This window comes from Aquila chrysaetos, chromosome Z (assembly GCF_900496995.4).
Source record: "Aquila chrysaetos chrysaetos chromosome Z, bAquChr1.4, whole genome shotgun sequence".
In the NCBI taxonomy this organism is placed as follows: domain Eukaryota; kingdom Metazoa; phylum Chordata; class Aves; order Accipitriformes; family Accipitridae; genus Aquila; species Aquila chrysaetos.
The window spans coordinates 16618820-16646212 of record NC_044030.1 but is presented as its reverse complement, the minus strand read 5'-3'; the positions used below and the strand labels follow the sequence as shown (position 1 = coordinate 16646212).

The window sequence follows — 27393 nt, the reverse complement described above, 5'->3', positions numbered from 1 at the left end:
CCTTTATTCCTGTCACCTCGCTGTGCTTTCCCTCACCCCGACGACCGCAAACGGCCGGTCACAGGCTTTCCAACCGTGCGCATGCGCATATGCTTGCCTTTTTTCCTTCTTTTTTTTTTTTTTTTTTTCCTTCATTTTCTTTTGTTAAGGGCAGGCGGCAGCGGAAAGCAGCGGGCTGCGTCCGCCGGCGGCCCGGCCCCTCTTTCGGTTTCCATTCTCCCGCCGGCCTGAAGTTTCTTTTTCCCGTCCGCTCCCTGCCCGGCGTGGGCGGGGAGTATCCTCTCGCTCCCCGCCGGCTCTCCCGGTGCCGGGGCAGCGTGGGGGCTCGGCGTCCCCGCACGCAGCCGGAGCCGGGGCCGGAGTCGGTGCGAAGCCGGCCTGGCCATGACGGCGGAGGAGAAGAGGAGCCTGCAGTGCTACAGGCGGTACATCGAGAAGACCCTGAACCCCATCTACATCCTGGGCAACATGACGGACTGGCTGTCCGACGGTGAGAGGCCGGCCGCGGCTTGCTTCCCCCGGCGCTGCCCCGCGCTCCCCGCGGCTGGGGAGCTTTGCTCTCCCCGCCGCCGCTGCGGGTGCACCCCCTCACTCTTTGCTGGCTTCGGGTTTTTGCTAGAGGTGAAGGAGAGAGTCCGGAAGGAGGAGGAGAAGGGGGTGACGGCGGCCGCCGCGCTGTTCCTGGACGCCATCCTGCAGCTGGAGGCGGAGGGCTGGCTGCGGGGCTTCCTGGACGCCCTGGTTGCAGCAGGTCGGTTCCCACTCGCAAGCGTGGTTTCTCTCCGCGTCTCCCTTTCCCTGCCAGAGCCACAGCCGCCGCCCGCCGTCAGCTGGGCGGACCAGCCCAGCGCACCCGGGAGGTGGAGGGTGGCCCCGTTTCCCTCGGGCGTCTGCTGTCCGGCCCTGTCGCGTCAGATGAGAGGCGGTAGGAAAAAATGGGTTGCCAGAGGCTGGAAGTCAAAATCTTATGGGGAAACGTCCAGCTGAGAAGCAGCTGGACCAATTGCGATTATGGAGAAAGTCAGTGACAGGTGAAGGGGTGCAGAATAAAGCCGCACTACAGGAGACTTGTCTGTCTCAGGGTGTTTAGAGGAGAAACAAGGCAGCCATTGTTCTCACCAGTTATAGTTAAAGGAAGCTAAATCCCCTGAAAGAGAAAGCTAAATGGGTTTCAGGATGTGCACGGGGGCTAACTGGTAGGATGGGATAACTTCATTCAAGGACAGAGTCTTAAATTAGGAACTGATTTTTAAAATTATTCAGGAGTCTTAAAAGTATTAAGTTTCAAGAAGTAGGTAACCATTAATAGCTTATAAATTCTGATTGTTCCTCACTAACTATGACTGCTTGATGTGTGAAGTCCTAATGCAATTTCCTTTTGAAAATGTGACGGAAGAGACTGTGAAGGTGTAAAACTACCAGGAGCTGCTGGCTTTCCTCTATATGTGTAGGTTCTGTTGTAGATTCTTGTTGGTGGTTTATTAGGTATCTCAAACCCGAAAATCTCATGCCATAAGCCACTTCTGTTTTCATTTACTCACTGTTAACTACAGATAATTACAGTATCTCGGTGAGCAATTATTACAAAATTTCTTATCGCTTGGATCTAGCCCACTCGCCCCTTAAAGCAAATACTAGGTCCAGAGCAACTTTTTACCTGCCTGTGATAGTCCTAACTTCTGAAATACAAACATACCTTCTTTGAACGCATTGATAGCATTCAGTTTCGTGTATCTTCAGCAGAAAACTGAAAAAGTTTTTTGAACTTCTGAACTGAAAAACTGAAAAAAACCTGCTGACTTCAAGCGCTATCCCAAGTAATTATTAATTGGGCCTGAGAGTAGCATTTAGCATTACTCTTGCATTTGGCAGATGCAGAGGTGATAATTAGCTTAAAGACTGTGTGGTAAGTATCCACACCATTCTCCTGCTTCTCCAAAAGAAAATAAAAAGTTAGGCAAATTCCTTCTGTTTGCCCACAGTTCCTCTGGGACGCTGACTTGCTTTCTTCCACCTGGGAGCCCACCCAGGAAATCACATAAATCCTCTAAATCTGATTCCCTGCCACTGTCTGTTCCAGGATGGTATTTTCAGCTGTTTGCTGACTATCTAGGCTGCAGGTGTTCTGCGTTGCTAAGGAGGGTTGTTGTGTCCCAAGGCTGGAGTGACTCAGGTTCATGGATTTCCTTTGTCAGAAGTAAGGTGAAACAACACCAGGGGAGTTCAAACAACAATCAACATTTATTCAACCAAGCTAACCTTGCCCAAGTACAAGTGAACTTACCGATATGAACCTTGCATCATGTCATTAAGCCGCCGTTTGAAAAGGGAAGGAAGGTGTAGAAAAAGAAACGGAAAAAGGAACATGAAACTATGTCAGTGAACTGTACAACGTGTGCTAAACATATGTAAGCCTTACTTATTTGGGGATCAATTCAAAGAAGAAAATAAGGAGATCTCTCCCGTTGAGTCACGAGGTTCAGAGTGGACCCCCTTGCTTTCTAGAATCCTTCTCAGAGTGGAGCCCAGGGGCAACTGGATCCACTCCTAGTCCCAGACTTGGTCAACGGTTTATGTTTAAAAGGATGAGGTGTAGGGACTGTGGAAAAGGGAGAGAGAGAGAGAGAGAGGAAGAAAGAGAGAAGAAAAGGATTTTATCAGTCCTGGGTCCAGTGTTGGTCCAGCCAGTCTAGACATCCAGCTCCAGAGGACGCTTGCCGAGAATTCGTCCTCCCTTCTTTTGTACCCAAAGGGTCTGTCCCTGTAGCTGGGGGTTTGCTGTCAGTGAGCAAGCGCAGTGTGAGCTCAGGAGTGTTCCAGAAATGAGTTGGTGGTCTCGGCATGCGCAGTTCACATTCCTGGGATTCTCTGGAAATGGGTTGGTGGGCTTGGGGGGACATTGGGGAGCTGCTTCTCTCTCCCACAGGCATGACCATTATCTGGCCTTTCCTCCAGGTGTGTACATTGTGCTTATTCTCATGGTTGCTTAAGATAAGGAATTGTGCCTTTGGAGAAGCGCGGTCCCACCGTCCGTGGGGCCTTCTCCTCCAACCACATTTTCCTGTTCACACAACTCCAGCACTTTTACAGAGGCTGTCTTCTCCACCAAAGTTCTTCAACAAATGTTTGAGACATTGGCTATAATTTGTCAGACTGTCACAAGGGTGTAGCCAAGGACAGGACTAAAAAGGCTAGTAAATAAAAGAAAAGAGGACCAAAGGTGTTTGTGATTCTGAGTCGTGTTTTGCGCTCTGGGAGATCCTGTGGAAGAGTACCATGGACTGCAAGGATCTAAGGTTTGTATGGATGAAAGAAAGGGGCTTGTTACAGTTGCTTGGGTGATGTGAGCTGTGACATCATGTAGCTCTTTTTCCTCTTTGCAAGTGTTACTGCTCTTTTAGCATAGGGTTTTTCATGTTATAGTTAGAAGTGCTGTAAAGGAAAACAGTCACTTAATCCATAAAAATTCTTTGTGGTTCACCTAGATTTTTGTCAGTTACAGGCCAAAATAATTTTAATTTCTCCAGTGGGGTGAGAAGGTGTTTTTTCAGCTTGTTCCTACCTATTCTAGCTAGACATTGAATTCATAGGAACAATTTGTCTTTTTCTGAAAGGGTACACTGGACTGGCAGAAGCAATTGAAAACTGGGACTTCAGCAAACTGGAAAAACTAGAGTTGCACAGACAGCTGTTGAAGCGGATAGAAGCAACAATGCTAGAAGTTGATCCGGTAGCACTCATGCCGTACATAAACATGTGCCTGATAGAAAGGGAGTGTGAGGAGATCCTGCAGGTATGGTTAATGGTAAAATCCCAGTTTTTGCCTAGTTTTGCTGTGGAGAAGTGCTGGCTGCCTCACTTGCTGGATGAATTGGTGCCCATCCGTGAGGCTGGTGAGTGAGAAGAGTGGCCAGACATGGTCCCCCAGGGAGGGACTTTACTTTCCTCTGCTTAGAGCAGGCTTTGCTGTGTGGCTGCAGCTCCCCACAGCAGCGCTGTCTGCAACACCTGCATGTCTCATTCTTCACCCCTCTGGCTTGGTGGATAAGGTGGCGTGTGAAAGGGTTGCAGGCAGGGAAGCAAGATGGGGTGGCTTTGGCATTGACAGTACTCAGCTCTATGTCTTGGCGAAGTCCAGGCTCCTGTGAAGAGACCTCAGGGGCTCTGGAAGGTGCCATATTACAGTGAAATGGGTGCCTTGCTATGCCTTTGAAATAGACCGCTTTCTGGAGTGTTCACTCTGCATTAAGGCTCCTAAAAATACAGATGGAAGTAGGCAAAGTGGCATTTAGATGTTGCCTAAATTGTTTCCTTCTTGTCATGGGATTTGACATAGTCATAGTCTATTACCTTAACTGTGGTAACCACTAGAAACTTTGTGTATGGCTCTTCGAGTTTTGTCAGCACCCAGAGGGATGGTCGTAGGGTGAAAAGAAACTTCTGGTCTGAAGTCGTTAGCTAAATACTGTGTCACATAAGTCAACAACATTTTCATTGCCTTTGGATGTGAAGCTGCTGTACTGTTACGCAGTTCTAGCTCAGTGTTGTTATCGATGACTGATAACAAGTGATATTACCAATCACTCATCATTTATGACTGGTTAATAATAAGTTATGATGCTGTGAGAAGGAGTCTTCTAGGTGTTCTCACTCCTTGTGACTCCTGAGAAAGATTGTTTGCAGGTATTCTGTTTTTAAAGCGGTATTTCTTTATGGAGATACATAATATTTGGAAAGCTATTGTGTCTGACTAAACATCAGGCCTGCATACTTTTGCATTTTCCTATTCTGGAATGTTTTTTAATCAGTTCGGCCTCAGAGATTCATGGCAGATACGGCTTATTACAAGGACCTTGCCAGATGAAAATTCAAAGAATAATTCAGACCTGGTGAATATTTAAGCAAATAGCCTACCTGTTGATATAGTCCAGCTAATTTTAGTGTATGCCTAGGCTGACAGAATTGCACTGGTAGGTAAATGACTGAATTTTACTGGAAACCTTTTATTCTGTGAGAAGGAAATGCAATTTTCAACTGAACATCAAACAAATCAAAATATCAAAGAACAGTGGTTTTGCTCACTCAGAAGCTACAGCAGCTTCTGTTTGTTGTGTGTGCAGGTCAGCGAATACAGAAGCAAAGCAGCCGGGATAACTAAACTCATTGAATGTCTCTGTCGATCGGATAAGGAAAACTGGCCAAAAAGCCTTCAGCTAGCACTAGATAACACAGGATATTACAATGCAAGTGAACTGTGGGATATAAGAGAAGGTAAACTGTGAATTGGTTTTATGATGCTCTTTTCCTGTTCTTGTACGAGACAGTAATTTTTTTTTCAGGAGAGTAAGACTAATTTAAAAGGATACCATCAGACTGCATTGCTCGTTGTTGTTTAAAAATAAAACCTTTTTTTTTTTTTAATTTAAAATGTCTTATATATAAAATGAAATACAGGTACTACCCTACAAACCATCAGAAATTATCTTTTGAGTATTTTTGCTCCTATGTGGTTATGAATGATGCCTTTTTTTGGCAAACAGAATCAGACAGCATACAAGGCTCTGAAGGTACAAAACTAACAAAATGTTTATCTTCTTCCCTCCATTCTACTGTAATTCACCTTTTGCCATCTTTCTGGTTGCTTGAGTTGTGATAGATGCAATGTTTTCTGATAAAATATGATTAGTAATTTGATATTCTAGAAAGTGATATAGTTCCATGGTCCACAGAGCAGATCATATACTTTTTTCTTTGAGAAATCGATAAGCAGCACTTACCAAGTTACTATGTTCATATTTTGTAAAAATGCAGAATTTCCCCTAATAAGATTTTGCTTTTGTCGTTGATTTACCTTTCCCCACTTGAAAAATACCTATATGAGTACCCTGCAGCATGGGAGAATTTAGAGCAGAATACAGTATTTCACTACAAAATAATGAAGGAAGACAAGCAATTTTAGATAAACTGGACTGTGGTTCTTTATATCTACATTTGCTTTCTCCCAAACCATAAGTGATTGTTTGAATTGTTTTTAATTAGCAACTGGGACAAGCTACTTTTAAGTGGTTTCTTAAACAACATTTCTTATTTTGAAATGTTTTTATTGCTGTAGTCAAATGTGTGTAATTTCTTATCTGCAGATTTAATAATTATATATATATAAATTATATACATTTAATACATTTATAAATAATAATATAGAAAATAATATATAAGAATAATACTTATATAGTTATTATTTTATGTAGGTGATGGCTATATATATTATTTGGTTAATGGTTATATTTTATAAGTTAAAGATACCACTGTCTTTTGGCACAGCTTCGGCTAACATCCAACTTAATAAAGCCAAAGTCAGCCTACTGAGCAAACGTTGTCCATATTGGAAGCATTTTAACGCTAGCAGTTAAGAAGAGTTGCTAGTGTATGTTAATCACAGATACTGTGTGCTTTCTGGAGCTGGATTATGGTGCAAATGTGCTCTCCCTCCGTCTCCAAAAGCAGCATTTTGTGATCATGTGTTCTGTTTGCAACGAGACTCTTCATGCAAAGCCCAGTGACAGTTCTTTGAGAAGGTAATACTTACGGGGCCAAAGAAAATTTTGGCAAGCATCTTCGGAACCTCTCTTGATTATCATGTAAGATAAAGGGTGGAGATAGTCTTACAATTTCTAGGTCCTTCCAAAAGGTAAGGGGAAAGGGAGAGCAAAGTCTTGAATTTATGAAGCTTCTTTAAACTCCTAAGTATTTTTCATGCTTGTGGTTAATGTCCATGTTAAATCTGTAATCTTGTCACTTAATATAGAGGATATCACTTTCTTCCCAATCTATTATCTCCTTTGATTTTTAAGGGATAGATAAATGTGCATTGTGTATGTGAGTCTTCTAAACCCAAGACTCTCAGTGCTATCCATCTTACTTGAAAGGGAGCCTGGATGCAGTGTCATTTTATGTAGTCTTTCCATGCTAGCTATGAACTCCTCCACCTTGTCATCCCAGCAAATACAACATTTTAAAATCAAAAGGATCAGTAGCATGCCTTTTTTTGTGATTGTACAGATAATGGCAAAGATGTGGATGGTGAAATGACAGATGCCTCTGAGAACAGCTTTGAAACCATGGTGACGTTTTCTGAAGAAGCAGAATGTGGTAATAATCTCAGTGAAAATCTCTGTTCAGCTTCAGGTAAGACTTAGCAACTTAAAACAGTTTGTGGCTGGAATTCTCTGTTTCTTTAGATTCCTGAAGGATGCAGATGCAGTGTGCCACAAAGGAAGGTACTGAGGAACTGGTTCAAATCTCTGACTTCATTTAGCTGTCTTCTGTTTTAATGTTTTAAGGATCTCATGCTGGGCATCACATATGTTGGGGGTTGCCACCTCATTTACCACATTTCTCGTGCAAAGTTGTTCTGCCAGCACATTATCAACAGGGTCTCCAAACACCAGACTGTTGTAGACGCATCTCTTCTCTGATACAACTAATTCACACATGACCTGATATTAGCCAGTTTAGAGAGCTGAATGTGGCTGCAAAGGATCTGTGCAGTGGCTGTCATGTCTCGTATAGCAAATTTTGCTCCACAAGTGGTTTCTAGTTCCTGTTCCATAAGTGCAAACCCTGTGACAAGACCACAATTTGAGACTATTAAGTTCAAAAGTCTGTAGAGCAGAAGGCTAAAAGGAATACTGTGCATATATTTGGGGGAACATAAGCCTGGTGCGTATGTCCTGTTAAAAGGCTTGTCTGTTAGAGAATGCTCCGTGTAGACTGCAAGGACTCTACCTCTATCCTTTTAAATAGCAACTGTGTGGGGCACAATATATTTTATGCATTTCTGTTGCAACACTCATCAAAAAACCATGGTTCTCTCCTAGAAGGGTTCTATCAGTCTTCACCTGTTTATGAACCAAAGAAGGCTCGGAGCTACCAGACTGAACTTGCGCAGCCTGCTATCGATGGGAAAAACACATTGATATGTGCCCCTACAGGTAAGAAAACATGTTTCTTAGAAAAATTCTGTTGGTGGAGAGGGCTATGAAGGGTAAGGAAGGGTAATGGTTCAGTCAACCATTTCCAGCTGTTTATTTAAAAGCAGTCTTCCTTGCAGGACTAGATCCAGATCAAACCTGAAATTAATGACTAAGGGCAGCACAGAGACTGAGCAAGACAGATGTGTCTCTTTGCACTTCAGTGCTTGTGTTCAGATTTCTGTGTTCTGACCTCTGCTTTCTCATTCCCTGGTGCGGATTTTTGAGTTAAAATCACTCACTGATCTTTGCAGATCTTTAAGAAATTTGGATTGCAAGTTGAAGGAAAAATAGGTTGAGTTGCCCTGAGACTCCCCTGTCTTCTGTACTACAATGCCTACAACATCAAAACAGCACAGGGAATTTTTGCAGTAGCTCAGGACTGAATTAAGAAGATGGAAGATCAGCAGCAAAAGAGAGATCAGCTCTTTCTCTCCACCTGTGTTTTCCATGTTGCTAGCCTGATTCTCCCCTGGGTCCTGGAGAAGCAGGTGGGGTAGCAGAGGCAGGGACACAGAAGAGCTCTGGGTGGCCTGCACAGTGACCCTGAATGCTGAAGGAAAAGAAATGTGAGGAGCAAGGCTGCATGGGGAAGGATGGAAGCTGAAAGTGCCCAGTGTCTGTACCATAGTCTGATGTGGAACCACACACTAAGAGCAGAAATAGACTCAGTGATTTCAAAGAACTCAAATAAAACTTCAAATGGATTTTCCTTCCCAGTGACTGCTACATGGTCTTTACAGACTAAGACTGCGAGAGAGAAAGGGATGATTACCCACCTGAGTAAGCAGCAAGTATGTGTTCAAATCTGTCCCCAGAGAGTCTGGAAGTGTAACAGCCCCCTTGTCAGCTCCCCATTGTTAGAGGGCATCCAGATGAGACAGGGATCTGCTTGCAAATACACCCTTTCATGCTAGTACTTTACCTTTCATGTTCTTCATTTAAAGGATCTGGAAAAACTTTTGTGGCACTTCTGATTTATGAACACCATTTCCAAAACATGCCCTCAGGACAAAAGGCAAAAGTTGTCTTTCTTGCAACCAAAGTGCCAGTGTACGAACAACAGAAAACTGTATTCAAGCAGCATTTTGAAAGAAGTGGGTAAGTATAATTCTACCTGGTGGCTTCCTCCGCAGAAAATAAACCGCCCTCTAGGTCAGCTGTGGCTAGGGCAAAATGTAATGGGTTTGCTGGTGACAAGAGTGTTTGGCGTTAACATGAGGATGATGCCTAATGGTAAGAATGGCAAGTTACTGTGGCAGACTTTGTTTGGAGAGTCTGAAGTCTGCTTCTGGAGAGTTTAAGCACTGGTTGTGCAGCATCTGTGGAAATGGCCAAAGTATACCTGTGCTTGCCTCTGGAAAAGGGTGAAGTGTGCTCTCTCTTGAGACTCCTTTCAGTCCTGCTTCCAAAGACAAGGCAGTTCCAGGCAGCAGCAGTGGGATTCCTCTTGCCATTCTCAAATGGCAGTCTCTCTCTCTTTTCCAAATGGAAGGACCCAAACTTCTTTTGGTTTTTCAAGCTCTAGTCAGAAAATGACAGCCCATCTCTCAGATGGGACTGAAAATTGTTTAGGGGCGTATTGACAAGCTATAGCTTCTGATTTTGAAGGAACTGATTACTGAACATTCACATATGAATCCTTATAGCTATGCAAAAATGAGGCTGGTGGACAGAAATGAGTCCCATGCTGGTAGACATATACAGAAAAGGGATGAAGGACAGGATGTCCAAATACAGCAAATGTGAACTCACAGATGCAGCTTAAATGTACAAATTCATCACCCCTCAAATCTAATATATTCTAGTTAATGGGAGTTGAAAATCCAGTTGTTTACCCTCAGCAGTTTTTTTCTCAGCTTCTGTGGGTCAAACTGCCAGCTCCAACAATTTGTTATTTTGAACTTAGTCACTATCCTTCAGGCTTGCTGAAAACTCCATTCTTCTAGCTTTTCTTGCCCTGCAAGACATCCTTTTTCATACCCTATCTTTTGCCTCTTCTTTCTAGATATTCTGTTCAAGGAATTAGTGGTGAAACAGTTGCAAATGTCTCCGTAGAAAAGGTTATACAGGACAGTGACATCATTGTGCTAACACCCCAGATTCTTGTGAATAGCATTGAGGAAGGGATCCTTAGCTCCCTCTCCATCTTCACTCTGATGATATTTGATGAGTGCCACAACACTACGGGCAATCACCCTTACAATGTGTTAATGAGTAGATACCTGGAACAAAAATTTGACTCTGCAAGCCAGCTGCCTCAGGTAAGGCCCAGTCTGCCAGTGGTGGAAACATTAAAGAGAAGTATTTTGCAGTGCAGTCAGCAAAGTCTGAAGTCTTGCCTTTTGTGTTAATCCAATTCAAACTCCCATTTAACAATGGCTGCAAACTGAAATGGTAGCATCTGGAATACTTTTTCCCTTTTCTCGGACACCTCCAGGCTGTTTTCCTGTGTTACGTGTTCCCTGCAGCTGCCAAGAAGGACTGATGAAGCGTGACAGAGATTGGAGTACTTGAGAGCAAACAGGATTGCTGGGTTGGGAAGAAAGCATGTGCCCCAGAACTTACATCATCTCCTTGTCACCTCTCTGTTGCTGTCTTCTGCAACAATAAAATGGATTTGCTGTTTCTGTGTATGATAAGCACTGACAAATACAGCTGGTTATGGATTTAAGTGGGTGGATAATTTATTATCAGTTTGAATACTCTAAGCTTGAGTGCCTTGGAGAGCGCATGAGTGGGGACAAGGTTTGGCTCTGAAGATTTAGTCCTTGCACTTATGTCTAGTTCAGTTGCCTGTTTTGTTTCCTTGTTTTTGAAAACAGTAACAACTTGGCAATGGGTAACAGTGTCTCCTGGGGTTTTTTTGTTTGTGACAAAGGAGCAACCACTGCTGTTCATGTGTGTGCTCAGATTGTAGGTTTAACTGCTTCTGTTGGAGTTGGTAATGCCAAGAGCACCAAGGAAACGATAGAGCACATCTGTACCCTCTGCTCCTACCTTGACATACAGGCCATATCCACTGTCAGAGAGAACAAACAGGATCTGCAGAGATTTGCAAACAAGCCAGAAACACGTAAGCACACTTCCTTTTTATTTTCCTGTGAGATGCAAAGCACCGTAATTAAGGCAGCTATACAGTTCCCCTTCGGTCAGGTGAAATTAAAAGCTCAAAACTAAGCTGGAGCTTTGCTTCCTGCTAGCTTGAAAGGAGTTTAAGCATGCACTTCATTGTTGCCCCACAGTAAGGCAGTGCCCATTTGGGCAAATTTTCTCTTTGCTGAGATACACAATCTCTGATTTTTATTCGGATCTGCCAGTGAAGATTGAGCACTGTTTCTTTCTGTGCAGCTATAAATCTCATTAACAATAAACATCATTATGATTGCATAAAGCACCATATGTAGCGTTCTTCTGGACAAGAATTTGTGCTGTGCTGCCCAGGGAAATGTTTTACTTACTCAGGCCGCTGACTTCCATTTCTTGTCTCTAGATGTCAGATGGGTTAAAATGAGAGTTCAGAATCACTTTGCAGACATTATCTCAGGTCTGATGTCTGAGACAGAGGCGTTGATGAGGAGGATTTACTCAGTGGGTAAGATACTGTAATATGCCTGTAACTGGGATTCAATCTTTGATTACATCAGTGTGAATCCTTGTGGCTGCTAGAACAGTCACTCTTTTTCCACTTCCTTTCTCCTCCTTCCTTTTTACTTGCCTTTAACCAATTTTTCCTAAATAAGAAATTACAGGTAGAAGAGTCAACTATTTTCCTGTTATACATGATTAGTTTGATAATTATAAATATTTTTGCATGGATTTCAGCCTGTGTTTCATTCAGCTAAGGATGATGTGGTTTTGACACTGTCAAATAATTTCGAATGTTTAAAGAATCTGAAAGAAAACTACCAAAGGGCTTGCTTTCAAAATGCAGTGAGCTGGATTTCATTGATGAGAGATACCTGTATGTTCTTATTTGAAGCATCTGGAGAAATGCTGATACCTAAATCTGCCTCTGTTAAGGAAAACAAGAAGGGTCTCAGTTATGGTGTTACTCTGGATGTTTTAATTTCTTCCTTTCAGCGACGGTTTACCTTCACTCTTGCTGCTCTGACATTTCTTCTCATATTTTCTCTGGTCTCTCTGAGTTGCGCTCAGAGTTATTTCTAGGGGTGCCCTGACCACCTTTTCTGGTCAGCATTTTGTCTTCTTTATACCTCTGGGTACCCCTACTTCCACTGTTTACCAGGTGTCCATTATTTGTTATTGAAAAGCATTTAAGGTAATTTTACAGAGGAGCATCTGTGGAACATGAACACCACCAGAGAGAGGATGTGGCTGCCTAAGAAAGGAAACACTTGTCTGTAGGGTTACAGCCTCAGGAGCTGCAGTGGTGTGAAGGTTTGCAGAGAGGAAGATGCATGGCTGTGAGAAAAGAATGGGTCTCACTGTCATGAGACTTAATTCTGCAGCCCTGGAAAAATCAATCGATCTTTTCCACTTTTGCAGAATTCCTAAGTGGTGTCCAGTAACTGGCTGTTATCAACAAATTTGAGAGCTACAGGGGGTACAAAGTGGACCCATGGATGGCTATGCTCATGATCAGCCTTGGTCTATCCAGCTCTGAATTAAAGAAGCAGGCTTTTGCAAACTGACTAGGGTGCCTTAAGCCTGTTTACCTCATTTCTGTGCTTTCTAGATTTACACCCACACTGCACTTCCCAGATATTGGAGAGTGAACTATATTCTGGGGCAGGAAGGGAGAATTAAAAAAAAACCACCAAAACAAAAAAACCCTATCCAACCAAAAAACCCCAACCCAAAACCCAAGAAACCCCAACAAAGAACAAATACAGTGGGATTTTCAAACTGCAGGCTAAATTAAGCAAACACTTCTGAAGTTTATTTCTGCATCACAGTTCCTCTTGCATGAATGCCATTGGCTTCCCTTCTGTGGACCCTCTGATTACTGAAGTTTGTGAAGCACTCAGACAGAGTATGTATATGACAAACAGGTACTGACTAGTTCTGCCTCAAGAACAGGCCCTTGGATAATATGCCTTTAAGTACCATGGACTATTTAGCAAATGAATACTTACCTGTTGAGTAGCTGGTAACTCAAGGAGCAATGCACATGCAGTTTCTTGAATACTGTCGGTTTCTTATAGGACAAGTGAGCTCTAATTTTATTCCTAAAGACTCTCCAGATGTGTGTATGTACACAGATCCTCAGCTGAATTGTACTAGGATAATTTTAGCCTAACATGTATACACTGAAACACAGGGAGTTAAGAAGACAGAGCCAGACTCTTCTCAGATGGTTCCCAGAGGCAGGACAAGAGGCAGTGGGCACAAACAGAAATACTTAAACAACAGGAAGAACTTCTTTGCTGTCAGGGTGGTCAAACACTGGAACAGGTTGCCCAGAGAATTTGTGGAGTCTCTCCTTGGAAGTACTCAGAATCCGTTTGGATGTGATCCTGAGTGACTGGCTCTAGGTGACCCTGCTTTGAGCAGAGGGTTGGACTAAAGACCTCCACAGGTGCCTTCCAGCCTCTGATTCTGTGGTTGTATCATACAGTGTTCTTCTGTATAGGTTTTTTAGACCTAACATTCATAGAAATGTGTTATCTTCTAGCTAACTGTTCTGGTTATTTGTTAGTCAAGATTTACAAATGTTTGTTTCCTCCTTCTTTACTAGACACTATCTCCCAGATCAACAAGAATGATTTTGGAACACAGAAGTATGAACACTGGATAGTTGCCACTCAGAAGAAATGCAGGCTGTTGCAACTGGCAGATAAGGAGAAGGAGAGCAGCATTTGTAGAGACCTTTTCATTTGCACTGAACACCTGCGGGTAAGTGTATATCGTCTTTCCTTCCATATAGAGGAGCCATCCTGTTCCTTCTGATGCAGGTATGTTCACCTAGGAGCAGGTTTGGAACCAAATAATTTTATTTGATGGCTAAGCATAGTGTGTAAGAGTTGTGTCTTAAGATAGTCACTAAGAACAGTATAGTGCAGAGGAGACTTTGTAATGCTTGTGTTGACATGCAAATGGAAGAACAACATAAGTTTGTAATACTTGATCTAGTTAAATTAAATTTGCATTCATACCCTGTCCCACAGAAAATGAGGCTTAAATGTGTATGTCTCTCTTTCTGAGCAGAAATTCAACGATGCTCTCATCATCAGTGAAGATGCCCGCATTGAAGATGCTTTAGCCTACCTAACTGAATTTTTCACAAATGTCAAAAATGGACCATATACAGAGTTAGAGAAGAAACTGACAGCCAAATTTCAAGGTATTTCACACAGTACCTGTGGCAGTGGCAGGGGAGAAGAGGGCTTATGGTAGGATAATCCAAGTGTTTTCTTCAGAGTAAGTGCAGTTGTTTTTCCAGAAGTTTTGCACTTTTCAGAAGATCTAGTGTCCGTGTAGGTGCAAATGTAGTGTTAGGGTAGGCAGGGGAGAACTTACTTTCTGGGACTGCAAGCTTTTAGTGCAGGAGCTAAGGAAGTAGTAGTAATTGTAGCTAGATGCTATAGTAGGTTCTTACCTGCTTGACTTGGAGATAAGGCAGTGGTGTCCTTAAGAGTGTGCCCCACAAGTAGGGGGATGGTCTGCAATCATGGATGCTGGCAGCATTAGATAAGGCAACATACACTGCTCGATGCACTGCCTAGCCTCCTCCTGCCCAATGGTGTTGGACGAATCCCAAACTTCTGGGAAGAAGCAGGTGGCCCTTGTACCCTTCTGATTAAAAGTTAGAGGTGGCACTGTTCTCTAACTGCTGATTTAGTAGCAGTGTGCTCTAAAACAGCCTGTGATCTGCTGTGTTGCAGTGTTGACCGCAATTTTAAATCACTGGGCTGTCTGCCCTCTGGTGTCAGTTTGTCCTGGGTTCAGCTGGGATAGAGTTAATTTTTACAGGAACCTGGGAGGTGGGGGGGCATAGCCGGGGCAGCTGACCTGAACTAGCCAAGGAGCTGTTCCATACCATGTGACATCATGCCCAGTATATAGATGGGGAGTGGGCCGGGGGGGGGCTCTCCTGCTCTCTCTCGACTTTCGGTGGGGGAAGTGGCGGAGCGTCGGGTCCCGGGTGGTGAGCAGTTGCACTGTGCATCGCTCTTTTCTGTATACTCTTTCATTAGTACCGTCGTTGTTGTTGTAACTTTTTTTGCGTTGTCCCAGTCAACTGCCCTTATCTCAACCCTCGAGGTTCCAGGTTTTTTTTCGTTTCTCTCCTCCGTCTTCCCCCCATCCCACCGGAGGGGGGCGGGAGGAGTGAGCGAGCGGCTGCGTGGTCCTTTGTTACCGGCTGGGCTGAAACCACGACACAGTTGTTTCCTAAAAAGAAATAGCACTGCTCTTTGCAAGAACTGAGTTTGTTTTGTTGCTGTCTTTTGACTTGCAGTATGTCACAGAGGTTCTCCTGTCAGTCTGCTACAAAAATGTGAGAGATTCAGAATTCTTTTTTTCTGGGGATTTTGTTGCATTTAACCAATAGCTTTCTTTGCTTGCATCTGAAAGAATGTATAGAAAATAAAAATAGATGCTAAAGAGAATATGGGTGGCTTTGTAGGTTTGGGTGAGAATTCTGGTTTTGGCATTAAAGAAGGTGAATTATTCAAGACACCGCTTTTTTCTTCCAGAGAAAGAACCAGAACTGACTGCCCTTTCAAAAGATGAGTCAAATGAGAATCCTAAGCTGGAAGAGCTTGCTTGCATCCTGGAGGAAGCATACCGCTATAACCCAGAGACTCACACTCTTCTCTTTGCTAAGACAAGAGCCTTAGTAGCTGTAAGACATTTCTTTTCAAAGCTCCTAAAATGCGAAGTGAGAAAATAAAATCCCTCATCTATTACCCTTCCCATTTTGTTCTGGAAATTGAAAAATATGCATGTATTTGATCTTCCTAAGAAAATAATTATCTTTCTATATCTTCCTAAGCACTGATGCTATGAGACAGGATGAGGGTTCTTTTTCCTTTTTCTAAAAACTACAGTACAGGCGTGGTGCCCTTCATCACATTTTCTTGCTGTGTGTCATAGCTGGTCATTAAGCCATCAGATTTTTACTTTAGGTTTGAAGTAATTTTTAACAAGATGTATTACAATGTCTTTGGCTTTAATGTGGTAGTATTATAAACCAGCATCTCTGCTCTATTACAGACTGCACATCAGGAGGCATTTATAGGTTTCCCGGAGGATTCCTATAGGCCCAAAGGAGGCCTTTGCCCTAGCATGTGTTCTTGATCAAGAAAAAGGAAAGACTATGTTGAGCAGATGATCTCTGGACCCTTCTGATGCACTGGTCTATTTCATACTTGCCTAGGATCAAGAATCTAGGCTGCATGATCTTTTTTCTCCCTTCCAATACGTTGTTCCCAGAAAAAATTCATGTTTGAATTAATTGTGCTGCTAATCATTAGCATCAGTAGCTCTTAAACCTTTACTGCAGGGTGTCATAGTCTCTGGCTACTGTAAACAGATTTATTGGCTGAGAGTCCAAATCCCCATTTTATCCTTGGCTATAGACATGCTGGATGAATTGCAAACCAGAAAAATATTAAAGGCAGGCTAAAGTCCAAACTAACAACACTAAGCATGTGCTGGCAACTTTCCATTATAGAGGTAAAAGCCTACTGTAGCTTGGCTGAATTTTGTTCTTATGTAACAGCAGTTTGAAGGTGCTACATTCACTGTGCAGTGAGAAAGTGCAGTTTGTAAATAGCAACTCATTTCCTTTGGATCCCAGAGGTGTAGTATTCAATGATCTGATGGTTTATAAGAGAAAAAGGCATACTTTTTAGTGGTGAAAGGCTGCTTGCTCCCTAGTCAGTCTTTAAGTTGCAGGGGTGGGAAAAGTGGAAATCACCTGTGGCATGGTTCAATCTGGCATCATGGCTGTGATCCTTGCTTTCTTACCTATTAATAGATGTTCCCTCCTGACACACAAGTCCCACCTCTTTTATGCTTTTGCTTCTCAGAAGTATTAATTGTCTAAGCAAGCGTGGGCAGGATCTACGTATCTATCCCAAACTAACATTTCATCTGGACAGGGATCTAACTCTCTGATTTGCTTTCCAGGCTTTGAAGAAGTGGATAGAAGCAAACCCTCTACTTAGCCACATAAAGCCAGGTGTGTTGATGGGTCGTGGAAGAAGAGATCAAAAAACAGGTATGCAGATTTGCACTGAGGAATACCAGTTGCTAGACCTATGGTGGCTACACTGCTGAAATTGTTCTACTCTTCCTGTGTTCATCTTCTGTCCTCTTAAACAGAGGAAGGTCATGAAAGTTTGTACTATGCTTTCTTCCATATCTAGAAGACCTTTAACCACTCCTAAGGAGATGCTTACTTTTTCTGTCCAGAATCTTTGGTTAAAGCAGCAGTAACACTGTCAGTGACCCTTTGCTGCAGGATTCTTTTGCTAGTTCAGAAGAAGTTTAGAAACTGTTTGCTATCGTGGCTTCTTGTGATTACTTCTAGTGGTATTTTCCCTGTTCCTTTTACAGATCCCTCTCTTATTTTGTGTGTGGTTTTAAGGTAGAACAGAAGCTATAGCTGAAATGAATTATGCATGGCTTAAGTTAAGAGTTAGCTTGGGCTTAAAGTAACTAAGCTGTATAGGTCTCTCTAATAAAGGTCAGCTAGGTGTTGTGTCTGAAATCGTATTTCCCAGGATGACAATTTGTGTGGCACATCAACAGGAATTCCTGCTCAGTGGCTATAGTAAGCAGCCAGCTGGATACACAAACTTAAAGTACTTTTCCAGATCAAGAGGACATGCTCATTTTTAATCACTTAAATAAGAGCAAATGCAGGTATCTTGCTCAAGGACTTCTTGACTCTTCTTAATTTAAGGAAATTAGTGTTTTTTCCTGACACAGTTTCTTGGTACTGTAGGTATGACCCTCCCAATGCAGAAGGGTGTGCTGGATGCGTTCAAAACCAACAAAGAGAACAGACTGCTAATTGCTACATCTGTTGCTGATGAAGGCATTGATATTTCTGAGTGCAACCTTGTTGTGCTCTATGAATACTTCGGTAATGTCACCAAAATGATCCAAGTCAGAGGTATGGAATTTCAGAGCTATTACTTTAGAAACCTGTTTTGGCCTAGAAATGGACATAAAGTGCTACTGAATGACACTTTGGAAATACTATAGTAATATGTGCATGTCTTGCTGTTATTCCTCTCTGCCCCTGAGTGAAGTCAGATGAATGATGGGACTGGACATGACAAATTTGTTCACAGAACTGAGTCCTTGATGTTGTGTGACTTTTCTTTTGCCATGCAAATTAGCCATGCTGCACAAGGTTATTGAACTGTTGAGGACTGATCCCTCAAGTGGCTAATTATACATATAAGCAGAAGTATGGCTAGAAGAGCTGTAGTCAGAAATAACGCAAATCATTCTGTGACAATTTACAAAGGACTGCTGTAATGGAGTTTCATGTATTGCCATGGCTTCTGAAGACCTTCCCCTGCCCAGTGGCTTATTGCCAACACAGCTACTCATGGGTACTCGAGACCTTCATATCTGCAGATCTCTAACATTCAAGACAAGAAAAAAGAAAAAAGGAAACTCTGTTTCTGTCTTGGCTTGTCTGAAGAAGTCTGTCAAGACTTCGGTCTTGAATCTTGGTGATTTTACAATAAGGCCAGTAGAGGGGAATGAAGACCCACACTAAATACTGGTTTCTGTTTATGACATTCCTAAATGTCATAAAACTGCCTATGTCTTTCAAGGGTGCATCTGCAGTACTTTATCATATCACCCAAGTAGATTACTTCATAATTTGATGGTAAGTGATCTTAGTCCTCTGCTTTCAGGGTTTGTGTCCTGTGACTTTCTTATTTTTGTCTTAGAATGAAATAATTGGCCCAGAATTCATGTTTATGGGTGAAAGGATAGTGTTTCTTAACAAGCCATGAAAGATGCAAAGAAAATAGGCTGCGTCAGTTTTAAACAACACAAAATCATGATTTTGGGGGAATAGGAGCTCAAAAGCTAATGTGAACACTTTTTCTAACCGAAATACTTCTGAAGTGGTATGAGATCCCTGTAGTTCTTAGTTTGCCTGTGTCACAGCAGCAAAAAGCAGGCAGGCAGTAGGCATAGACAGGTGGAAGAGATGGCACTTGCTCTTATCTCTTTTCTTGCCATCACCGTATTTCCAGTTCCTCAGGTTTTTTGCCATAAGACTTTTTCTTTTTTTAAATAGACACCAATTAGCAGGGCAGAAAACTAGTAAGTAGGACTAAGATGAACCTTTTTCCTCTAGTTTTTTTCCCACAAGAAGACAGCAATATGCTGTACAATAACTGAAGTGTCAAACATGCCTGAGCTTAACTGAGGCAGGCCACAGAAGCAGTCAATACAGTACTGGCTGGGCGATATCCATGAGGGTGCCTGGAAAGGTGCATCTTGTTCTGGTTTGTGATTGAAAAAGAGCGAGCTGAAAGACTGCTCTTCAGAAGCAGCATTATCTGAATCTGAACATCGGAAACAAAAGCAGCCACAGAGAAGTCCTTTATGCTCTTTTATGGCATAGCTGCTGCTTTTGCACATCTTGTTAAGAGTAACTAAAGAGGATAAATATGTTGCTGTATAGGTCGTGGAAGGGCAAAAGACAGCAAGTGCATCCTTGTGACAAGCAAAATAGAAGTGGTTGAGAATGAGAAACACAACCGTTACAAGGAAGAAATGATGAATGAAGCTATTGAAAAGCTACAGACTTGGGATGAAACAACATTTGCAAGAAAGGTTTGTACTTCTGTGGAATTTTCATACTCAAATCTACAGGCGTAATCTATATTGGCCTTAATCTACAAGGGCTCTATCTAGGACCAAGTGATAACTTGAGGAAGGTGTTCGCTGTATTTGGTTTCAGACCAAGGCTAGATCAGCAGAGAAGGGATAGTGTGTACTGCTCGCTTGCAGAATGTCATCTGTACTGTAACTGTAAAAAACTTAGAAGTTGAGGTAGAATTTATGTAAACTTCTCAGCTTAGAAATAAAATATAAACTATTCTGTCCACTGGAAGAAAAATATTACTGTGTCTGGGATAGTGGACAGGGAGATGGGTAACTATGCAGATGGTGGTAATAGGTTCATCCAATTCTTGTTCAGAAGCACTTTATCTTTGCTGCAGGCTGGTACAAGTGCTTTTCTAAAGTTGTTTGTTGTCACACCAAGTGCTTGTTGATTTCAGAGCAGTGGTTTCTGGGAGATGTCAAGAAACCATTGTCTGGGACATTAACAGGATGAATTTGGGTTTGTACCTGCTCTTCTGCTGGTAACTTCTTTTGTACTGCCTACGGTACTGTTAATCTTTGCTTCAAGCAACTTCTGGCAGGTGAACAAGCCTAGTAGAACACCTCAGTACACATTCAGTGCTTTTCATTAACCCTGCTGTGTGCTGTGCACTTACCAGATCAGAAAACATCATGAGGGTAGAAAGAAGCGTCAAGTACTTCTGGTGCTGAGGTGACATGTAAGAGGTGTCGCGGGCTAAGTCAATGATAGACTTTTGGCCAGGCAGTTTTCTGCCTGGCGCAGCAGGTACGTCTCCTCTGTAACCACCCCACCTTCCCAGATGCCCTTGCATAATAGGTATGAGGCTCTGCAAGTGGAACCAAACAATGATGAGGATGATGGTTCATCTAGCTTGGAGGTGTCACCAAGGTTAAGTTGGCCCATGCCCTGTGTCAAAAACACTTCATAAAGAAAAAAAGACAGGTCACTGTCATAGGAGACCCTCTCCTGAGGATAACAGAAAGCCCAATATGCCGACCAGACCCACTTCTTAGGGAAGTCTGCCACCTCACTGGGGCACAGGTTAAAAATGTGAAGAGAAAGCTTCCTACCCTGGTATCGCCCTAGTATTATTATTCATTATTGATTTTTCATGTAGGCAACGATGAAGTTGCAACAAGAAGTCCAAGGGCAATCAAAGAGACTTCAGGGCCTTGGGACAACTGGTTAAGGGATCAGGAGCACAAGTAGTGGTCTCCTGTATCCTTCCAGTTGCAGGGAATCACAAGGGAAGAAACAGGAAGAACCAGCAGATCAATACGTGGCTCTGAGCCTGGTGTCACCAGCAGAATTTGGGGTTTTTTGATCATGGGTTGGTCTACACAACACCAGGTCTGCTGGTGACAGACAGGGTACACCTGTCTCAAAGGGGGCAAAGGATCTTTGCGCAGGAGTTAGCAGGGTTCACTGAAAGAGCTTTAAACTAGATTTTAAGGGGGAAAGGGATAAAACCAGACTCGCTAGAGATAAGCCTGGTGGTGGCATGCCAATGTTTAAGGGATGGTGTGCTAGCGAGGTCGTTTGGTCTGCCATCTCAGTGGAGGTAGGGGATGGAGATCCACGCAGTGGCAAAGAATCAAGGGGTTTTGATGTGTTAGAAACCACGGGAGTGACTGAGAACAGTCACGTAGGAATTAGGGCTTCTTCCCCCAAAAAGGTGGTAGGATCAATAGCCCAACTGAAGAGCATCTATACCACTGCACACAGCATGGGCAACAAACAGGAGGACTTGGAAGCTGTTGGGCAGCTGGAAAACTATGATGAAATTGCAATCACAGAAGCATGGTGGGATGACCTGCACAACTGGAGTGCTGCAATGGATAGCTATAAACTCTTCAGAAGGGATAGGCAAGGAGGAGAGATGGTGGGGTAGCCCTGTATGTTAGGGAGTGGTTTGATTGTTTAGAGCTTAATGATGGTGATAATAGGGTTGAGTTTTTATGGGCAAGAATCAAGGGGAAGGCCAACAAGGCAGAGGTCAGGGTGAGAGTCTGTTATAGACCACCCCACCAGGACGAAGAGGCAGACAAAATACTCTATAAGCAGCTGGAAGTCTCATGATCGCTAGCCCTTTGTTCTTGTGGGGGACTTCAACTTGCCGGGTGTCTTTTGGGAATACAATACAGCGGAGAGGAAACAGTCTAGGAGGTTCCTGGAGTGTGTGGAAGATACCCTCCTGACACAGCTGGTAAGTGAGTCAACAAGGGAAGGCACTAGGGAAGGTGGTTGGAGGCCATCTTGGGCACAAAGATGATGAAAAGATAGCTTTTGATTCTCAGAGAAGTAAGGAAGGGTGTTAGCAGAACTGCCACCTTGGACTTCCAGAAGGCAGACTTTGGCCTGTTTGGGAGACTAGTTGACAGAGTGCTTTGGGAGACCATCCTGAAGGGCAAAGGAGTCCAGGGAGAATGGACATGCTTCAAGAAGGAAATCTTAAAGACAGAGGAGCAGGCCATCCCTATGTGCCAAAAGATGAGCCAGTGGGGAAGAAGACAGTGCTGGCTGAACGGAGAGCTTTGGCTGGAACGCAGGAAAACAAGGAGAGTTTATGACCTTTGGAAGAAGGGGCAGGCCACTCAGGAGGACTACAAGGATGTTGTGATGTTATGGAGGGAAAAAATTAGAAGGGTCAAAGCCCAACTAGAACTTAATCTGGCTACTGCTGTAAAAGACAATTAAAAATGTTTCTAAAATACATTAGCAATAAAAGGAGGGCTAAGGAGAATCTCCATCCTTTATTGGATGCGGGGCAGAAGCACAGTGACAAAGGCTGAGGAAAAGGCTGAGGTACTTAATACCTTCTTTGCCTCAGTCTTTAATAGTAAGACCAATTGTTCTCTGGGTACCCAGCCCCCTGAGCTGGAACACAGGGACAGGGAGCAGCATGAAGCCCACATAATCCAAGGGGAAATGGTTAGCAACCTGCCACACCACTTAGACACACACACGTCTATGAGGCTGGATAGGATCCATCCAAGGGTACTGAGGGAGCTGGTGGAAGTGCTCACCAAGCCACTTGCAATCAGTTATCAGCAATCCTGACTACACTGGGGAGGTCCCAGTTGACTGGAGGTTAGCAAGTGCAACACCCATCTACAAGAAGGGCTGGAAGGAGGATCCAGGTAACTACAGGCCTGTCAGTCTGACCTCAGTGCCGGGGAAGGTTATGGAGCAGATTGTCTTGAGTGCCATCACACAGCACAGACAGGACAACGAGGTGATCAGGCCCAGTCAGCATGGGTTCATGAAAGGCAGGTCCTGCTTGACTAACCTTATCTCCTTCTATGACAAGGTGACTCACTTAGTGGAGGAGGGAAAGGCTGTGTATGTTGTCTACCTGGCCTTTAGTAAAGCCTTTCACACTGTTTCCCACAGTGTTTTCCTGGAGAAACTGGCTGCTCATGGCTTGGACGGGTGTACTCTTCACTAGATAAAAAACTGGCTGGATGGCTGGGCCCAAAGAGTGGTGGTGACTGGAGTTAAATCCAGTTGGTGGCCGGTCACAAGTGGTGTTCCCCAGGGCTCAGTATTGGGGCCAGTTCTGTTTAATGTCTCTATCAATGGTCTGGACGAGGGGATCGAGTGCACCCTCAGTAAGTCTGCTGATGACACCAAGTTGGGCAGGAGCATTGATCTGCTTGAGGGGGTGAAGGCTCTACAGAGCGATCTGGACAGGCTGGATCGATGGGCCAAGGACAATTGTATGAGGTTCAACAAGGCTCAGTGCTGGGTCCTACTCTTGGGTCACGACAACCCCAGGCAATGCTCCAGGCTTGGGGAAGAGTGGCTGGAAAGCTGCCTGGCAGAAAAGGACCTGGGGGTGTTGGTCAACAGCTGGCTGAATATGAGCCAGCAGTGTGCCCAGGTGGCCAAGAAGGCCAAAGGCATCCTGGCTTGTATCAGACATAGTGTGGCCAGCAGGAGCAGGGAAATGATTGTCCCCTTGTACTCGGCACTGATGAGGCCGCACCTCGAGTACTGGGTTCAGTTTTGGGCCACTCACTACAGGAGAGACATTGAGGTGCTGGAGCGTGTCCAGAGAAGGGCAACGAAGCTGGTGAAGGGTCTAGAGCACAAGTCCTGTGGGGAGCGGCTGAGGGAGCTGGGGCTGTTTAGCCTGGAGAAAAGGAGGCCGAGGGGAGACCTTATAGCTCTCTACAACTACCTGAAAGGAGGTTTTAGCAAGGTGGGTGTTGGTCTCTTCTCCCAAGTAACTAGTGATAGGACGAGATTAAATGGCCTCAATTTGCGCCAGGGAAGGTTTAGATCGGATATTAGGGAAAATGTCTTCAGTGAAAGGATTATCAGGCATTGGAACAGGCTGCCCAGGGAAGTGGTTGAGTCACCATCCCTGGAGGTATTTAAAAGATGTGTAGATGTGGCACTTGGGGACATGGTTTAGCGGTGGACTTGGCAGTGTTAGGTTTGCGGTTGGACTCGATGATCTTAAAGGTCTTTTCCAACCTAAATGATTCTATGATTCTATTTTCCTAGACCTTTGCAACAAATTTCCTAGAGAAGAGTAGAATAAGCCAGTGGTAGCCACTACGAATAAAAAGACTTCGTACACAGTTCTGCCATATTCCTATGCATTTGCAGATCACCCCATGTTTCCAGGCAAGCTTTCAGGGACTGAGCAACAAAGAATGTCCAAGGCCCTCCAGCCTTTGTGAAATTTCCTGTCCCACCTCTGAGTCTTGGTTTGGCTGCTCTGCTTCTTCTTGGAGGATTTTGTTTCTGCATGAGCTGCAGGTTCCCAGGTCCAGGCTGTGGCTGTTGCCTCTTTCTCTGCCTGCAATTTCTGTGGTCTCTGGAGCCTTATTTCCAGAGCAGCAGCACTACTTCTGCTGTAGGGAGTCTCACATGACTTAGTCTTCACAAGGACTTAATAGTGTTATGACCACAGGGGCCATAGCGGGGTAGAGGGGAGGAAGGAACAGATGGCATAAATGCTGTCCATCATGTGACTTACTTATTCTAGCCTTACATTCTTAACCTGACAAATGTACCACGTTCTTCCTTTGGTATGAGTTGCTAGAACAAGGCCTGGTTTGTTCGTTTCCTTTTAAGTAATAGGTTCCTAGATGTTACATATCCCGAGTCATGTTTAGACAGATGTAATTTCATAACGATCTTGATTTTTATTTATTTATTAAAGATACATGACCTGCAAATGAAGGAAAAGGTATTACGAGATTCCAGGAAGAAAGAAACAAGAAGTAAGGTAGTGGAAGGGAAAAAAAATCTTCTGTGTGGAAAATGCAAAGCATATGCCTGCAGTACAGATGACATCAGAGTTATAAAGGTATGTGTCTGTATGGAAACCTACATCCATGAACACCAGGGAAGTCAACATTATTGAACTAACAGCAGTGTTTATTAGTGTGGAAAGCAGGCTATTTTGTGCAAACTGGAGCAGAAAAAAATTCTGAGTAAATCGGTAAGCCACAGGACCAGTCATAACTACTTCTGTAGCATGTTATGATGGTAGTTGATGATATCCAGGGTGTGCAAATATGTGATATGACAGGAATCACTTCAGTTTTCCTGAACCCCCTTCTATTAGAAACTGATGAATTTTGTGGAAAATCATGTGATCTTCAATGACATAACCTACTCGTATAACTGCTGGGTATTTACCTTCCCGATTAGCACAAGATTGGGAGTCTTCCTGCAGTTGAGAGATTTCTCCCACCATTTCTGTTGATTGCAAATTATCCATACAAAGTACTGAGATCAGCTCACTGTTTAGCTCCTTGGCTTATGGGCCAGTTTTCAGTTTTGAAAGGCAGGGCAAAGCATGGTTTTACAAGAGGAGCCCTTTAATTCTTCAGTATTACTTTGTTTTCCATTCTTTAGGTAGTTCACATTGCTTCGATGTATCTCATGGGGACATTTTTATTGTAATCTTTCTGAACTTGAAGAATTTCTCTGTAGGCCCAAGAAGCCAATACTCTAGACATGGAAAATGGTGATCATGAAAGAGAGCCTTTTCTGGGCACTTTGAGCCTTTCTAGTTCTGAAATTTGTTCTTCTGAAGCTTCTATTTGTGCTGCTCTGAAAAGCGCAGTTGTGATGTGATAAAGGGCTTCAGGCCACAGCTGAGCATTACAGAATGCTTGCCTTCAGCCACTTTCCTTTTTAATCAAGAATATATTTTTTTTGTTTTTACCAGCTGTTTTTGGAACGTAGATGGAGTTCACTACTCCTCTGCATAGGGAAGATCCATAGGCGAGGATTTTGGAATAGCTCAGCCTTGTGAAAACCTAGTTACACTTCTTTGACAAATAACAAGGGATATCTAATATGCACCTCTGACTGTTACTCCATTTTGTGCTGCCGGCTTATCACCTATACCTGTGCAAATAGATCCGAGAGTTCAGAAAACTCTTCAGGAAGAATTTTTGCTTAGTACTCTGCAAATAACCCCTCACAATATTTTAAATAATCCCTACAAACTGAGTTCTGTCATAGTTCAGCCTACATATTTAATTCAAGTTGGATATCGAGGAAGAACTAGCATTTTCAGACTCCAGCTCAAATTGTACATATGCTTTCAAATTAAGTTGTTAATTTTTTTAATCTTTAATTATATATGTTATAAACAACAACTGTTACTCCTTTACCTTGTTAGGCTTACTTTTTTCTATCATTCCAATGTAATTGCATCACCCCTCATGGAAGGCTGGGGTCATATAGTTAAAATAAGTGAGAAGCAGGAGTCTTTCAAGTTGTCTGTTGTCTGGATGACTGTTATTTTATGCAGAAGGCTCAAATACTGCAAGCATGGCTTTCAGAGAACCTAAGTAAGTTCAAATATGTGTAAGCTAGTGACTTGTGATATATAGTAATTTGGAGTTTGATAAGCCCAGGCCTGGGCCTTTCTAGTACCTGGTATTTAATGAATGGGGAAAAAAGAGCGATGAGCCAAGGGGGCTGGAAGGTGAGCCTCCTTAATGACAGGAAGCACCTTACCAGGGAAATGGTATTTGTGAGGGGAAGGCGAATGTCGGGGAAAAAATGAGGAATGGTGTTTCTACTATTAAGTGCTTCTGGCATGTGTTGTTTCAGGAATCTCATCACACTGTCCTAGGAGATGCGTTCAAGGAGCGTTATATAACAAAGCCTCACCAGAAACCAGTCCAGTTTGATTGTTTTGAGAAAAAAAGCAAGATGTATTGCCAAAATACTAATTGCCAGCATGACTGGGGAATCATAGTGAAGTACAAGACATTTGATAATCTACCAGTGATCAAAATCAAAAGCTTTGTATTAGAGAATGTTGAAACTGGGACACAAATGGATTTTCAGAAATGGAAGAATATTAATTTTTCTTTGAAGAATTTTGATGTTGAAGAAACATCCAGCTGAACTCAGCATTTTAATGCATGTATCACCCTACTGCACCAAGCTGAAATAGTGGATAATCTCTTTCCATGTATAAAAAGTTCTTGTTCTTTATGCTGTTGGATATACTAGGCCCCTCAGCAGCATCTGGCTAGATTAAAAAAGGCTAGTATGGCCACT

The 27393-nt window shown here is 43.2% G+C and overlaps 1 protein-coding gene across 7 annotated transcripts; it reads left to right on the top strand.

The window, feature by feature from the left end:
- Position 1: 1 nt before the first annotated feature.
- Positions 2-27393, top strand: DDX58 (DExD/H-box helicase 58). 7 transcript variants are annotated; one of them, XR_003921945.2, is made up of 19 exons: positions 5-490; positions 620-751; positions 3615-3793; positions 5121-5271; positions 7060-7185; positions 7878-7991; positions 8978-9131; positions 10039-10294; positions 10944-11106; positions 11524-11625; positions 13732-13889; positions 14202-14337; positions 15692-15840; positions 17130-17220; positions 17950-18120; positions 19663-19814; positions 20264-20325; positions 25025-25171; positions 26938-27015. XR_003921945.2 is itself a non-coding variant. In XM_030004528.2 (18 exons), exons 1-18 carry the CDS (start codon positions 385-387, stop codon positions 25771-25773), a joined length of 2535 nt encoding a protein of 844 aa, XP_029860388.1. In that variant the 5' UTR covers positions 3-384; the 3' UTR covers positions 25774-26491. The 7 variants fall into 7 exon arrangements, 6 of the variants coding, with proteins under 6 accessions (XP_040976801.1, XP_029860388.1, XP_029860386.1 ...); XM_030004528.2 differs by lacking the exons at positions 20264-20325; positions 26938-27015 and adding an exon at positions 25726-26491 and having other exon boundaries at positions 3-490; XM_030004526.2 differs by lacking the exon at positions 20264-20325 and having other exon boundaries at positions 9-490; positions 7881-7991; positions 26938-27393.

Excerpts from the sequence above, each read along its gene's own strand:
- DDX58 (XM_030004525.2), top strand. The coding sequence starts at position 385 with ATGACGGCGGAGGAGAAGAGGAGCCTGCAGTGCTACAGGCGGTACATC. Across the intron at positions 11,107-11,523 it reads TGCAAACAAGCCAGAAACAC|ATGTCAGATGGGTTAAAATG; the intron begins GTAAGCACACTT and ends TCTTGTCTCTAG. Across the intron at positions 11,626-13,731 it reads GAGGAGGATTTACTCAGTGG|ACACTATCTCCCAGATCAAC; the intron begins GTAAGATACTGT and ends CTTCTTTACTAG.